The 17096-nt window shown below is 37.4% G+C and overlaps 1 protein-coding gene across 3 annotated transcripts in view; it reads left to right on the plus strand.

Annotated features, from left to right (window-relative positions):
• Positions 1-17096, plus strand: part of PPP1R12A (protein phosphatase 1 regulatory subunit 12A) — a 115841-nt gene that overhangs the window by 96496 nt on the left and 2249 nt on the right. For 2 of the 3 annotated variants that reach the window (XM_033057586.2, XM_033057587.2), the window contains 5 exons: positions 3438-3454; positions 4567-4708; positions 5363-5467; positions 6388-6435; positions 10751-10801. In XM_033057586.2, coding sequence (XP_032913477.1) covers positions 3438-3454; positions 4567-4708; positions 5363-5467; positions 6388-6435; positions 10751-10801 — 363 coding nt within the window. Of the gene's footprint in view, positions 1-3437; positions 3455-4566; positions 4709-5362; positions 5468-6387; positions 6436-10750; positions 10802-12379; positions 12826-17096 lie in introns of those variants that run through there. The other variant, XM_033057588.2, reaches the window with a different exon arrangement.

The following is a 17096-nucleotide window of genomic DNA, read 5'->3' on the forward strand; positions in this document are numbered from 1 at the left end:
TCTTCAGTGAACAAAATGGTTTTCTGAATATCCTAAATGAGTATTATTGTTCTTGATAAAAAAGTCAGTTGTAACAGTACAATAGGCTTGATTTGATGGGAAAAGTCCTTAAAAACAGAATGGTGTTTGACAGTGGGATGAAGAGGTGTTAAAAAGAATCAGTTACATAAGCTGGGCTATAAGAAGAATGTATTTCCTTTGACCTAAACCCTGGAGTAGCACACTACAGAATCAGGTTCATTACTTAGGAATAAAACTCAAGTGATGCTTCTTTCTTTTTTGTAAAAGCTTCCATTATGCATCTATTAAATATTTCAGTTGAGACTCATTCTGTGCCATTTTGATTTGCTGTATCTTTTATTCCTGTGCCACATTAATGTAACTGCATAGTCTTGTTTCCTTTCCTCCCAATAGTGTGTATCAATATCCTTAGAGCTGTAATTACAGTAATTTCACAAATACAAGCTGCACCGTTTTGACCAAAATTTTGCTTCCGCACCGGAAATGCGGCTAATACTCAGGAGCGGCCAATATGTGAATAATTTTGTGACATTTTCAACCCTGGGAGTGCAAACAGAGTCAGTGCAAACTGCAAAGTTGAGCGCCTGCCAGTACAACCAGGCATTTACGCGGTTGTTACAAATTGGTTACTCTGTTGCACGGTGGGTGGAGCTGCTCCGTGCAGGCAGCACAAGGGGTGGGGAAGGCGGGGCAGCTCCCTCCTGCTGGCCGCGGGGCCCGGGGGGAAGGCGAGGGCTCTCTCCTGCTGGCCCCGCGGCCCGAGGGGAGGCAGCGGGCTCCATACTGCTGGCCCCGCGGCTTGGGGGGCTCCCGTCCCCGTGTGCCACCGCCACAGGAACGGGGTGGCTCCATCCCCACCTCCCACCGCTGCCGCAGGTGCCGGCAGGCTCTGTGCCCCACTGCCACCGAGCGGCAGCGCCGAGCTGGGCCACCCAGACCTGTCGGCAGCCCCGAGCCCGCATGGCCGAGCCAAGCCAGTAAACCCCACGCTGCCGCCGTTCTGTTACTATTTGGCAACTTTGTTGCATGAGGGTCCTCCCTGCAAACGACAGAGCGGCTTATACTCAGGTGCAGCTAATTTATGGACAAAGAAAGAAACGTTTGCCAACACCTGGCGATGCAGCTTATACTCAGTGCGGCTTGTATTTGGGAAATTACTGTACTTCATACTCTGTTCTGTAGAGATGAATTTTGGTAGAACATTGTGTGTGGTGATTCTGGTAGAATTAGTAACATTACAGTGAAATAGGACTAAATCAGTCCCAAAATTATGAGTATTATTAAAAGGGTGAGTGTGTTGGGCTGGAATGGTGGACAAGAGTAGAATTGACAGACCAAGAGTTCTTGGACAGGTGCACTTTTTGCTATGTGCCCAGGCCCAGAGAGTGGTGGTGAATGAAATTCCATCCAGCTGACACCTGCTCATGAATGGAATTCTCCAGGGTTCAGTGTTGGGGCCAGTCCCATTCAATACTTTCATCCAGGACCTGGCTGAAGGGATCTAGGGCACCCTCAGTCAATTTGCAGATAACACCAAGCTTGGCAGCAGTGTTGATCTGCTGGAGGTCCGGCAGCTCTGCAGAGGAACCTCAACAGGCTGGATCAATGGGCCAAGGCCAGCTGGATGAGGTTCAGTAAGGCCAAGTGCTGGGTCCTACACCCCAACAACATGGGGTCACAGCAACCCCATGCAGTGCTACAGGCTGGGCACAGAGTGGCTGGAAACTACCCAAAGGATAAAGTAGCTGGGGATGCTGGTGACAGTGGGTGAACATGAGGCAGCATGTGCCCAGGTGGCCAAGAAGGCCAAAGGCATCCTGGCCTGGATCAGCAATAGTGTGGCCAGCAGGAGCAGGGCAGGGATTGTCCCCCTGTACTTGGCACTGATGAAGTCACACCTCAAATCCTGTGTCTGGTTCTGTCTTGTAAGATTTCAGTTTGTCCTTTCTTGTTCTTCAGAACTCTTTTGTCTCCTTGGCCTGAAAGGAAAGCTATTAAAGAGAAGTCAGACTTTGCTAAGCACTTTCGATAGTTTGAGGTTGTTCTCTAATTTTGTTCAGGCTTTTTAATATTAAGAGCAGAGGAGTTCTTGAATTGGCACAAAAAATGCCATGTTGTTGAAGGAAATTGGTGTTCATGCTGAAAAATAATCATAGAACTCAGTTGTAGGATAGCCACTTAAAAATAAGGAAGTTGGATGTTTCTTTGGTAGATTAAGTGTTTCTGTGTAGCTGGTTTTTAAGTATGATGCATTGCAAAAAAGCCCTAGTAATTTAAATAGATACTACAACTGTGGTTAGTTTATAATTTATGGACAAATTGTGTCATAATCTACAAAATTTCTTAATTTGCAGCATTATTCATTCTCTTGACAGAAAATAGTGATGTTTTATTAGGAGTGGTTAGGCTATAGCATGTACCTTTAATATCCTCTGTGCAGTAAGTGCACTTCAAGGTGTAAAAGGGGAAATTGAGTGTATTGTGGAGAATGTGGCTGTTTACCTATGTACATTGAAAAAAGAGTTTCCTTCTATAAAAGGAAACCAAGCAAGCCACATCAGCACCCCCCAGAAAATCACCTATGGGGAAGGCTTCAGCCACTGCTAGGTGAATAACATTGGAGGATGTCCAGGTGATGATACATCAGTAGAGTTTCTCGACTGAAATGTCTTCAATCAAGATTAGAATAAAAATTGGAAGAAATTATGAATCTCTGTTGATCACACAGAGGGGAAAAAGGTTTATGTAACTGATGTAATGCTTAGAGGACACTCCCTCACTCTTAAGTCATCAATTTTAATTGTTGCACTTGTCAACTAAAGAGAGTTTGATTTTTTTATATTACTTTCATTCATTCATTCATTCATTCATTCCAGGTGAATCCACAGGGACAAAATTTACTGTCATATAAGTTTAGTCTAATAAGTACTTCATTATGTTGTTAGTGTAGTAACTTGTTTCCACTCATGCTATGTTGTAACAGTGGTCCTGTATCTTAATTTATTGTTTTGAGCTGAAGTCATTAAGTTCAAAACATCATAGCTGATGTTAAAGAAGAGAAAGAAGGAACACTGAATTTGAGGAGCGTTGTTCTGATGCCCTTGATAGCAGGGAAGCAAACCCACAATGCACCAACTGCTGAAATAACTCCACTGTTTAGGACACTCCAGACTTTCAGAGTGTTAGGTTAATGTCCTTGTAAATCATACTTTGTCAAGTGCATTCTAGCACATATTTCTTCTTTTCCAGGCATAACAAAATTGAGGTTTGTCACAGTTCAGATAATACATACTGGTGGATAGCATGTGCATTTGGCATAACTGCTTGGTTGTATTTGTTTACAGATTGTTATACATTTTAATTAAATTACTGACCAAGCCATTCTTTTTCTCTCTTTTTACCTCTCCCCACCTCAGAGTGAGAGCCTTTCAAGGTATGTGCAATTTAAACAAATTAATTGTTATACTTTCTGTCCACATGTTGTCATTTTTAAGTTATTTAACTACAAGTTCAGCTTAAATCCAGTAGTTGGACTGAGCTTTTAAAAGGCTGTGATGATACTTAACGTTTTGCATGAAGTATGATTGTAAAGCTACAGTGCTGCCATGCGTGGTGGAATACTTCATGCTGGGGACTATGTTCAGCTCCGTATTTGTAGTGCACTGAAGGCAGGCTGGGCACTTCATAAAACATAAGGGACGCAGTATAATGCCCTACAAGTTTTTTAGCATGGACCCAGCTTTTACAAAGAAGACAAAAGGTTCTTGTTGCCTCTATTTTAGAATATCCTACTGTAAATTTTCTACGTAACCTTAAGAAAAATACAGCCTCTGAAGATTTGTTAAAAAGTAAATACTGAAAGACTGATAATTTTTTTTAATTTCATTTCTTTTTGGACAATTAGGTTTGATGATCAAATTTTATTATTTTCTGACTGGTGAAAACCTGTTAAATAAAACTGCTCTACCACATGATTAGTGAAGAGTGAAGAGTGTAAAATTACTCTTAGCTTTATTAATACCAGTTGTTATTGAGTTGTTAGGATAAAGACTACTAAAGATTTGTTTCATCAACTGCTTGTTGAAATACTAGAATTCACAGCAAATAGTTTTGAAATCCTGATTTCTGTAATAAAACTTAAAATTCATGTAGCCTAGTCATCTAGTGTTTTATTTAAAACACTTAAATGAGAAATATATGTTCTTTATAAATAAAGAAGAATTAGGCTATCTAAGCTAGTTTAAAGTATTTTAAGACATGTAAATATTTGCTTGCATTAAATAATTCAATTACATTTAAAATACTTCTCTTCATGAATTATTCTGCAGACTGAGCAATCTGAAAACAATTTCACACAGAATCTTGAAGTACTGGAGAATGTAAAAATTAAATTTCCGTTAAATTAGAAGATGGTAGTCTGACTAAAGTACATAATTACATTTGGTTGTTTTCAGCTGGATAGCAGCAAAGTCAAAATGTTTGAGACAGTCAGGGATCTCAGTTTGGCTGCAAAGGCAAAGAAAAATCAGAACTTTTGTTTTACAGATATGATACAGGATCACTCAGCATGTCTGCAGGTGATCGTTACGAATCAGCACAGGGGCGATCGGGATCACAGAGTTACCTTGAAGATCGAAAACCATACTGCAGTAGACTAGAAAAAGATGATAGCCCTGATTTTAAGAAGGTATCTGATCCAATAAGTTTGTTGCAAAAACAGAATTTCACTGCTGTTTTTCTTAAATTGTGTGAAAGTAGTCTCACATTGCATCAGAAATGCTGCTTAAAGTAACTTAGCTGAATGGGGAAGCACAGCAACCATTACAGTGGGGAAAAATAGACATTATGAAACATCTGACTTGTACTTTTCAAGGCAAGAGAGAAATCCAGAGGAGCAAAGATACAGTCAAATAAAAAAAATAATATGATAGTATTTATCATAAGAAAAGTAAAATTGAAACTGATGTACCCATATGTGAAGCCTTTTATTATGTTTACCATCTTACATACATATAAGGTAAAAATATGTTTAGATCTTGTTTTAAAATAGAGCAGGAGTTTGTTGAAAAGTTAACTGTGGTGGGGTAATCTGTGAAGTCTGAAGAAAAAGAAATGGCTTAATTATTGTAAGGTAAGTTGTGTGCTCCGTATACAAAACTGCTTTGTTTCTAGAAATGTTTAGTAGTAGTTCCTTACCTTGCTTGCTGTTTTTAAACATCTTTATTTTACTTCTTAGACTGTTAATGTATTTGTTAACTGTACATGTGGTTCATCATAATTTTGAAGTTTTTTTGTTTATCTCACTATTATCTGATATTTTTTAACAAATATTTTCTCTTAGCTTTATGAACAGATTCTAGCTGAAAATGAAAAACTGAAAGCACAGTTACATGACACCAACATGGAACTTACAGAACTTAAGCTACAGTTGGAGAAGACCACTCAGGTTTGTATAAAAGAAACACACATGTAGTTAACCAGCAATGTAGATAGTAACCAAAAGCACCCCAGGCTATGGTCTACTCTTTACTAGGCATCAGCTTTGTTTTTTATCCAAAGATGGGAATGGAGAAGAGTATTTCTCTCTTTCAAAGAAAAAAGAGTGCTGGATTCTGGTCTTCAGCTGTGAACAAAATGTGTGAGACTGCTTCCTGCCTACTTAGGTAGTAGTGGTTCTTGTAAGCACGTATCTGCATGCAACTTTTTTGCAGGGTAAACACTTTATACACTGTTAAGCTTATATTCAAACTGACAATCAGGATTGATTGATTAATTCATAAACCTGCTGGCAAATTGGTATAACCTGCCAGTTCTGGTTAACCAGTTAACCAATTTGGCTGGTTAGATAGCTGGTTAGATAGCTTTATCTTGGAAGTGAAGGGCAAATAGTGCATTCCTGTTACCAGTAACTGCTGTCAGGTAACAGTGCTGCATACAGTTATACAAGACACATATACTGGAGTTAGATTTGTCTAAATTTGTCTAGTCTTGCTGTAGAATGTTTCATATTGTCAGATCATATTTACACAATTTACCTGTACTTTATTGTCTTCTATGTGTACCCTGCAAACGTTAGTGAGGAGCATTTAAAAGATACCTGTTTAGTAATGCTTTTATAGAGAAATACTATGTTACTCCTGTTAGCCAAAGGATGTGTAGTGATTAAATTGCAGGGATGGACACCGAAGAAGTGCATGATAAATCCAGCTTATTCTTTATTTCGGTGTTACTTCCCTGAACACACCTTAAAATGTTTTTGATTCCATACTTCAGACAGAATACTAAAATGTCTAATTGGGTTTTTTTTCCTCAGTTCTTTGTTGTTTCAAAGCACATGTCAATGTCTTCATCAATTTTGTGTTTCAGAGACAAGAAAGATTTGCTGACAGATCACTTTTGGAAATGGAGAAAAGGGTGAGTTTCTGCCAAAGAACTTTTAAATACTCCAAGCTTTGTTTTAGTTTGTTTTGTAAGCTATGATTTGGATGTATTTGAGTAGGAACAGAAGCCTTTCTTATAACTTGCATTTTTTAGGGGATTTGGGGATTTTAGGTTTCAAAGTGGCAATGAATGTGAGATGGGAATTACTTTTAATAATTGCCTTTAGTTTGCCTGCTCCTTCCTGATAACCAGTTTCTAAACTCTGCTACTCTCCAGGGATCTGCCACTTGTTCCATCTCATCCAAAACAGTGTTGGCATTCCAGAGGGTTAAGCAGATTAATTGGGTCTTATCTTTTAACACATTTCCAAGGTACAGAGGATTTCCTCAGAGTTTTCCAGAGGCACCAATTATTGTTGGTAATGAGATAGCTATTTCTGCCACATAGACATGAGACCTTAAACCTACTAATGGTACAAAATTATCTTTATCTGCCTCTTTCCTTGCACTGTAACTTTTTCCAGAGGAATATGATAATGGGCTGGGGGGTGAAATTGGAAGAATGAGTAAGCAGTGCAGAAGGAGGGACATCAGAGTCAGAGACAGCCCTAAATTGAATAAGAAATCCTGCACTAAATTCATGTGTGAGATAGACTACGGGAAATATTTCAAAAGTTGGATACATGATCATTTTACTGTGTAATTTCATGCTAATTTAAAATCCAGCCATGTAAAAGTTTAGTTTCACAGCGGTGTAAAGCAAACTACATTGATTTTGTGGTGGCCTTGGCTTCCTTCATGACTCTGAACACCACATGTTCTTTTCCCTTGATCCTGGAGTGGCACATTAGAGACAAACTGGAAAAAATAATTAGACTTTGAGAGTAGGAAGTGATGTGGTAAACATTTGTTTATCCCCAGTAAATTTCATATTCATTAACCTTTTGTACTGATTTTCCAGTATTTTAGGTTTCAAAAACAAGTTTTAGTTATACAAAGCTGTCCAGTATATAAACAAATGGATTTTACAGGAGCACCTGGGGATGTAGAAATACTCCCAGGCACTTCCTGAAGTTTCATTATCTTTATTTTAATAGTCTCTGCAGTTAATTGCTGCCGTTTAGCACCTATTTCTCTCTTCAATTTTTGTGCATCTTGGTGTGATTTAATCAGTCGGAAGGTTTCAGCAGCAGATAATTGGTTTTCTGCTTGCTAGCATGGCCACACAAGTGGACATTTAATTATTTAATAGATGTAGCTGCATCCATTACTTTGTGGGTTCATAGGTAATGCATGGAGTACTGCATAGATAGACATTATTTCAGTCTTAAGTTACTGCTTGACTTTCTCCCAGAACAGGCCACTGCATTAAAACAACTTGCTTTTTTGGAAATTTCTGCACTTTTTTTAAGACACTCAGTTCAACAGAAAAATGTCTTTCAGAAATGTTATTTTCCCTTAATGTATTAGTATTAAAGCTAGTGGATAAAACAGTTAACTGAGGTGCTGTGTGGCTGAAACAGGATTTATACAAAATTTGTGGATCTGAATCTGGTTTATAATTACACACTTCTTTTCACACAGAAATTTAAATGAGGAATATATTTATTATGGTATTTTCTGTATTGTTTAAATCTGAAGTTTCACTTTGAATGTGACTGAAGCAGGATTCCCAACTGCTAGTCATCAATAGCTGATCTCTAGAAATAGGCTTACTGAATTTGGCATTTAAAAATAATTTTAGACACCTTTTTAATCTGTAATACAGCAATGAAAATGCAAAAATTTTAAAAAATCGTAGAGTTTTCTAATATAATATAAAACTAAAGATTTTTATATAAATTACATAGAGAAGAGGAGAGGACAAAAGTAGAGTAGTGAGGAAAAATTGTAAGAAATAAAAGGCTGACAGAGAAAGAGCTGACAGTATCTTCGAACTGTGACATTTTCAAGATGAAACCTACCTTTTCAGTGAAGAAAATGACAATATGTATTAAGCCTAGATTTGCACAGTAGTAAAATGCAGAAAATATTTAAATTCACCCTTCAAAACTGGGTTTCCAGGATATGACTTGGGGATGCATTGTGATTATTGTTCATTTTAAAAGTGTTTGTCAGAAAGGAGCTATTTCCATGGGTATGGGGGTACAGATCAGAGCACACGTGCAAGGGCAAAAATAAGGGTTTCTTTAACAACCTGTCACTCTGCCAAATGTGCTAACAGCCCTTTGCAGAATTTTGTGTGATATAGTAATAAAACTTAAAACCACAACTTAAACTTACAGGTTTCAGTCTGGATTAGAATTCAGAAAACTGTAGGTGCCTTTAAACAATTGTTTTCCCAAATTTAGAATTCTTCAGCTGGGAATTTGAATTGTGGCGATATATATTTCTTTGTAGAATTGAATATGCAAATATATGTAGGCATATATATCTGGTTTTACTTCTTAAAAATTGTATAGCTCTGGGGGGGGGACAGTTTTATAAGATGAGAGATTAGCATGTATTTTTTTCTTTTTTTGTGAGTTACAAATGTTCTTTGGCATACCTTACAGAGTTGAGAAAGTATATCATAAAATTCTAGACCTCACAGATTTTAAGTACTTTCTTTGAGTCCAGGAAATAATCTAATAATACCGGCAAATCTTCTCAGTGAAACTGAGTGCATTATTTCATTGGCAATCCCTCAGGCCAGTTCCAAGAGTAAGCAGCTCAAGAAAAAGAGGAGCATAGCTTCATCTAATAGGAACAAAATGGTTTTACAAAGACTGTTATATCTAGACCAGTCTACTTGTTTCTTTTGTATAATGTGAAGTGTAAAAAGTCAGTTAAAGATTTTACTGAATTGGTTTCTATTGCTAATAGACAAGCTCAACATACTAGTTAAGCAAATGCTTCTAAAGGATTAAGAATTTCTAGACACCTGAAATGTTGAGATTTTTTTGATCATTCATCTCTTGGTAATTGAAAAAATGTTGAATATTGCTTAATACAAGAACACATAGTTATGTTATTCTGCAAAACAAGTAGGTAACTGATAAAATTCTAAGTATTGTAAGACAGTGTGGGGTTTTTGTTAGTTACTTACATCCATTAATTCACTGGTACTTATGCTCATTACTGTCATTATAAAAGAAGTCTTAATTCAAAGGAGTTAAGTACATTAAGTAGTAACAACTGCAGTAATCTATTTATTACTATGATAAAAATGAAAGTTGTTTGCTATGATGGGAAAATGTTGGGGTATAACTGCACTGTGATTAAACTAAATTCAAATGATTTATATCTGAAAGGTGTCCGGCAAGAGTCAGTATCTACTGGGCGGTATGATCTAACCAAAGTTTTACACACCTCAGTCAATGCTGCTTGCTGTTTGCATAACACTGTTGTATGCAGATGCATATGTCCACTTCGCAATAATCTGTTGCTTTTGCCTCTCACCCTCTGGAAAAAAATCTGAATGTAGATAGCTGATAACTGCAGCTGCTTTTTAAATGAGATACACTGCATCGTCTGACACAGGAAAGCAAGCAATCAAGCTATAAACCCCAAAGTCTGTTGCATTAGCTTCTCATCTGTCAGATGTGTTGAAAAATAGGTTTAAACAAAATAAAACTTACCTACACTGCAGACTGCAGTGTAGTATAGAAAACCCTAAGCTAACTTTCCATAAGCTGGCTTGGTTATATAATTAGTGCAATTAAGTTCATATACAAAGGATAATTTCTCCTGCTTCTCAGGTAAAAAGAGAAATAAAAGGAAAATTAAACTATATGAGAAATGCAGAAAATATTCTGGAAACATTTTCTCAAGAAGCAGCTGATCTCACATAACTAGATTTCTCTGGTACTGAGCTGAGTCTCATAATGTCAATTGTATCAACACTAGGTTGCAGTTTGGAGTGTGGACAGATACCACTGAGCTGAGACAGATGTTTCAGCTACTTTTGTCTGCGAAAACTTTATGCTTTTGTGCTTTTATCTTTTAATATTCATGTTTGTTTCTGATCATTTTCTGCATTTCTTCAATATAAAGGTCTTACAAAAGCCTAGCTCATAAAAAATAAATCCAAACAAGTTGTACTTAAAACCTTTCTAAATTAGTGAAATGGAAGGGGTATGTTTTGTAGGACTAGATATGAGTTTCTGTATTTCTTCTTCTTTGGATATTAAAATCCCATATTGGCCAAATTTCTATATATCACTGCCATCACAAGTTTTCTGTCCACACTATGCTTTTGGTTGTATGATCTTTGAAACTTGAAGTATTTCACAGTTACCACAGTATTTGCAAGCTGTAATTTTTAAAACATTATATTGTTCAGCATTAACACACATCTTCTGATTTAGGAAAGAAGAGCGCTAGAAAGAAGGATATCTGAAATGGAAGAGGAACTGAAAGTAAGTAAATTAGTACACTATTAATACAAACTGTATTATTATGTCAGTGAGACATAGTCTGGCAGTATTACTGTTCTGTATAATTTCACTAGAAAATAACTTAAGTTACAGCTGCATGTCCGATCACTCCTGTCACACAACTTGTAGCAAAGCTGCGGTGCTAGCGTAAGCAGCTGTGTGTGTACAATAACGAAGAAGGTGCTGAGTTCTAGGATACTGTAACGTGGCTAAAAAGAAACATTCAGAGGTGAAACATCTTGAACTAATCAAGGTGGAATTGCAGTCTACAATTTTGATGTGATACTTGTGAGTTTAATTTACTAATTACTATTATTAAAATCCATTATTGTTAAATAGTGGTAGCATATAATTGCACAGATATTTAAGCATTAAATGTAGTTTCAATCTTTATCTCATGTTCTTTATTAATTAGATGGCATGTTGCAATATCAAAAGCTTCTGTTTGTATAGTGTGAATCAGGTTTTAGTTAGCAAGATGCAGTAGGTAGATTTGAGCTATTGACAAATGAGTAACACTTACCATATTGATTTCTGATTTTTTTCAGAAATATAAAGTGAATCGCAGAAGCAATATTATTTTAAAAATAAATTTCATTTCTGTTTTGCTTGGCGTTTTTTAACCAGTCTTTATCAATGTTAAACCCTCTGCTATGATTAGGAAGGGTGAGAATTTGGGTGGGTTTATTTTCTTTTATGTCTTTTCATATAAACACTGGATATGGCCAACCAAATTTAAGTGTTTAATATAATTTAAGTGCACTGTGAAAGTACCATTATTTTGACATTTGATATTTTTTACTGATTAATAAGAAGTTTTCTTTTAAGCTCATTTTTGAGCTCCCTCTGGTGCTTGGAAATGGCATTAACTTCCAAATAGTTTTCATTAAAATACATGCACCAAATTCTGTTCAAGTAATTGAAATTGGCAGGCAGAAGAGCAACTGACACGTCTGTCTCCCTTGGACAAGATAGTTTGCTGTAAGAGAGGGCACAAGGTCTGTGATTCCTTGAGGTGTTTTCAGAAGTGAAATACAGAAAAAACAAACTGTGGTAGAGAAAAAAAATTGTCTGCCTAAGAGTAAAAGACAGGATGTAAGCTTCTAGGGGAAGCTGGGCTTCTGATGAAAGTAAAAAATACAAATATATTGCTTTTTCTAGAAGTTTGCTTTCAATAAACAATAAGTGATGGTTTTGAATTAAAGATTAAATATTCTTCCCATAGTTTGTTGCACAGTTGTTAAAAAGTATATATTAAATGTGTCATTATGTACAGAGTTTTGAATAGGAGATTCAGTTTGTGCAATTAGGATGTTAAGTGAAGAATTCCAGGAATAGCTCTCATTGTTAATGCATCCTGAACTGTTTTGGAAAGCTGTGACTAATCACTACTGGTACTTAGATTGCTTTTCAAGAATGTGCCACTTGCTTGATACTTTCCTTTCACAGTGACTTGTTTACTTAAACAGGACTGTCTCTTCTAAGTTTTCTTTCAATTCTGCTCATCGAGGATACCTGTTTTTTTCCTCATTTTCACTCCTGTTTCTTTGATTCCTGCAGAACCTGCAACAAATAAAGCAGATTCAATCTTTGAAATACATAAATGAGCGACTGGTGACTGAGAATAGGGCCTTGACCCGAGTGCTTGCCAAGTTGTCAGGGTCCTGTAGGCAACTGCGCTCTGTGGATTTGTAATTTCTTCCTTCTCCTTTGTTTAGCCAGGCAGGTGTTGACATTCGGTTTGTGCTTGGGCAGAATTTTACTGTTAACACTTGTGTGTCAGAAACTGACTCAGTGCTGCTGGGTTCTGGAGGTGTGACTAAAGCTAAAGCATGGTACCCAGTGTACAAGCTAGAGGTGTTGCAGATGTGCTGATATGGTGTGGTATTGTTCCTGCTAGTACTGAAGCTTGTCCTTGAAGATAAATTGGCAAGGATCCAGGAGACCCTTGACATGTTAAAATCTTGGCAACAACTGAAAGGATTTGGGTTTGCATGAGGATACACTAAAGTCAGTCTCTTGCTTTGATGTTTGTTTAAATGCTCGAATAGTTTTCTAACTAAATGCCTCTACTTTTCTAACAAATTGAAATTAAGATTTGAGCTTTCTTATTGCAGTTTGGTTTAAATGCATAGAGTTGATAAAAGTTTAGTCTTAAAAAAAGAGTGCTTGAGAACTGTTTTCAGTACTGTGCATTCCTGAACAGTTGCATTAGCAACCATTTTTCTTACATTTGTGCATTTCAGTGTTTCAGAGGGGACCAAAGTATTGTTTCTTTCAGAAATGTATTGGACTTTCAAGTTGATTACTGTTTTTATGTGTTAACTTCCCACTTGGGTCTTGCTAATCCTTATTTTTACCTAGACAACTTAAGACGAGATTATTGATTTATATTGCTATATATAGGCATTCCAGTGTGGATGAGAGTCCTACAACGCATGGACTGTAAAATTACAGACACAAAACAAACTCTGCCTAGTATGTCAGATTGGTTCGGACCCCTTCTGATAAAAGTAGGAACTGCTTTGAGTTTCATATTGGAAAACAATGCTAGTCTGTTGTTCCTAGTGTTATTGCAGGGCTGTTTCAGAAATCCATGGAAGGGTCAAAACTTACATGACAATCAAAATGTGGTTTCATTCTACACCAAATCTATGTGCCTTTTATCCTCTTAAAAGTAACAAATGTCTAGGCTGGAGATTACAGTGAGCTTTTAAGATGTGTAGTTGAAAAAAATAAACCAGCCTTCTGCACAGTGATTCTTGCTAAACTGCTTCCTTTCATCTACCCCCCTTCCCACTTAGAAAGGAACACAATGAGTGTGATTTTTGCTCAGAATCTGATTTTGCATTTTCTCCACTAAGAGGCCTGAAGAGGTTTCTCCTTTTGCTGGATGTCTTTCTGGAATTGTACTAAGATTAGGATGTGGTGTTCCTGATCCAGGCCCTGCATTCCTCAATGCTCCCTTGTGTTAACCCTTACTGAGCAAGTGAGGTCAGCTCACTGACCTGGCTGAAAACAAATCCCCTTATTCATAATAACACTTGATCCATCTCACTCCAGTATTGTTGGATCACTGAATTTACTGTGCAGAAAGCAGCAGGAGCGCACTACTGCATGAGGAGGCAGAGCTATCCCTTTAGGGCAGTCCTCAGCAAACAATGTGGTTTTTCAACACAGCTGAGCTAATCTAATGACTGCTGTCCACAGCTACACATCCATACTGTCTTTTTTTGCTAGCACTGACATTCCTTTACCCATGGTAAGCCATTTGGGTGTTAACCACTGCAAACCGTTCAGTATTCCTCTCCATAGCAGGAGTTTTCAATGGCAGGTCCTTGTGGAGCTTGAATAGCCTGACCAGCAAAAGAGAAGCAATGGAAACACAGCAGGGAGCCTTGACAGTATGTTAGGTTAACAATAGCAGTGTGCCTGAGTAACCTGAACAGGTACTTCAGCAGTTCATGAGCTTTTTGTAGTCTTTCAAGTTGTTTTGTATGGACAAACTGGTAAATCCTCCAGCAAACACAGACAGACATGATTATTACTATACAGATCTGAGATGGCTCCACATATGTCAGATGATTATTGAATGATTATTTGCCGAATGATAACACTGCAAAGTTACTAGTCTAGTCATGATACAGGTAGACCAAACGGTGCATTTTTAATCTTATGCTAGAATCTCATTACAGAAAGATACTTCACTATTTTAGTGAGAAACAAATTGGAATTCAAAGTGCAGTATGTTACTGTAATTTTACTGAATTACTGCAAAGGTGTTTTTTCCTTCCTCTTGACATTAAAGCTGTATGGTGTCGTTTCACAAGAAATTTGAATACCCATAGAAATGCACTGCTGCAAGAGAATTTTTTTAAGTATGTGGGGATTAGTATAGATGACAAGTGTAAGTATTTTAGATTACTTGTGCTTATCTTTCCTGATGTATCTCCTGCTATTCACAGAACTGTAGAATTATTTAGACTGGAAAAGACCTCCAAGATCATCAAGTCAAACCAGTACTCCAGCACAACCACCCCTCTACCGTGTCCCTGCATGCCGCATCTACACATCTTTTAAATACTTTCAGGGATAGTGACTTCACCACTTCCCTGAGCAGTCTTGCTTGATAACCGTCTTGGTGAAGAAATTTTTCCTACTATGCAATATAAACTTCTCCTAGTGTAACTCGGTGCCATTTTATCTTGTCATATAACCTTTTTGTTTCCTACCAGTCTTCCCCTATTCTCTTGCAGACTCACAACAAAAGAGAAAATATTTCCTTAAAACCTATTCTACCTATTAATTGAATCAGTATTAAAATCCACCTACAGAGATTTGCAGATATATAATGGTACTGGATTATGTTAAAGTTCTAATTTTGAACAGTGGATTTTGTTAAAGTAGTTCGCCAGAAAATCTACCTCTCTGTGGGTCTTTCTCTATGTAATTAACCATTATGGGCTGCAGCTCCCTCCTTACTCAGTAAGTTGAAAGAGGACTGTGACATTCCTGATTTACTTTGAGGTTTCATTGGAATGCACGCACAACACTACTTCTAAAGGTACCTTATTTGACCAGTACAAAAGCAGACTCCCTTGATTCCCTGTGCATGGCTAGATGAGGGCTGTTGTGGTTTCACCCAATACCTTTGGTATGAAATCTGTAGCAGAATGGAAAGGAGAAGGAAAAGGTTTTGGTTTGTTTGCCAGAATGGCCGTTCCATTGTTTGCAGACACATGCATATTATCTGGATATGACCCCTATCTTGGACAACAGTATTTATTTTTTACAGCTTAGATTTAAACAGTAATGCTTGAAAATTGCAAAAAGATTGCTCATGTTGCTCAATTTCAAACATACTGATATGGTTTTTGAAAGTAATCAACATTTTACAGCTCTTTTTGTTCAGAGCATAGCTTTCACTTGAATGTAATGGAATCTTCCCTGTGATTCTGAAGAGCTCAACTTAAGTGGCTTCCCTAAGGCTTCACTATAAAATAGAGTTGGAACCAAGGACAGCAGAATGATTTTTGCCTACTCTAATTGTAGAGACCACCTTTTTTGTTCTTATGATCTTCTGTCAGTTTCCTTTCATAGACTTTGGTATTTGCAGGGAAATAAACTAGAGATCTACAACCTCAGTAATTTTCAGTTCACCATCGTGTTTCACTGTGAAAGGGTCTGCAGTTCAGTGAAGTGAGTGTGGACAGGAGATGTAGAAATGAAGTCTCTAGTGCAAAGTTAATTAACCCTGCATTTTTAAACTTCTCAGTTCTTTCTATTCCATTATAATGTTTTGGATATAATGGGATTGAAAGTATAATTTTGCTTGAATAAAATGAAAATAAATTAGTGCCAATAAAATAATGAAGAATAGGGTAACAGGTTTTACATAGGTTCGTAGCTGAACTTAGACTTCCTGCATATACTTGTGCTTGAGGTTACTGAGTAACCACAGTGCAGGGATAGGCCGTTACCTCCTGTGTAAAACCCCTGCTAGAATCCATAGGTGTAATTTAGCTGTGAGTGTGATAGGTGGTTTGTTATCAGCGTGTGAATGTAGATACAGAGAACTGCTGAGATACTTTCTGGTTTCTCTGGCAAGCTGAATTCTCCCAGTACCAACCTCTGTGCCCTGACTTGTCCTCCTTGCCTATTTGATCCAGTCCAACTCTCACCTCATTTGGCTTCTGCCTTGCAGCTTTTGTGCTTGTGTGTCACCCATCTCCTTTGGCAGCCATAATTTGCCATTCCGTAACCTGTCTGCCTGAGTGTGTAGCCTGGTATTGCTGTGATCTCTTTCAGTGATCTGATCTTGTGTGAACTATGCTATTCAGGGACATGATCTCAAATTACAGGATGTGTGCTTCAACATGACTTTGGAAGTGGTTGGAGGATTAATGCTATGAGCTAACAAGCTGAATCACACTGTATCTGATCAGGATGAAATCATCCAAGGGCACAGTGGTAGAGATGCTTAGCCACAGCATGTTTTTTTGAAACTCTGCAAGTGCAGTATAGACAAGCCTCTTTAAATTGTTGGTAGTTAATTTCCCCCTGCCCCCTCTTCCTCCCCCCTGGAATTTGAAGTATTTAATTACTTTCCTCATGCTACCATAAATGCTTTTGTCAGAGGCTGGTCATCTGCACCACTGAGTTTTAGTGCATCTGGTCCAAGCAAATGAAAACTTCTAATCTCTAACCCTTAAATGTATCATGCTAAAAGGGGAGATTTTTATGAACTGCTGATATGAGGTGTGAGAACTGCCAAGCT

Source organism: Catharus ustulatus, chromosome 4 (assembly GCF_009819885.2).
Source record: "Catharus ustulatus isolate bCatUst1 chromosome 4, bCatUst1.pri.v2, whole genome shotgun sequence".
NCBI lineage: Eukaryota > Metazoa > Chordata > Aves > Passeriformes > Turdidae > Catharus > Catharus ustulatus.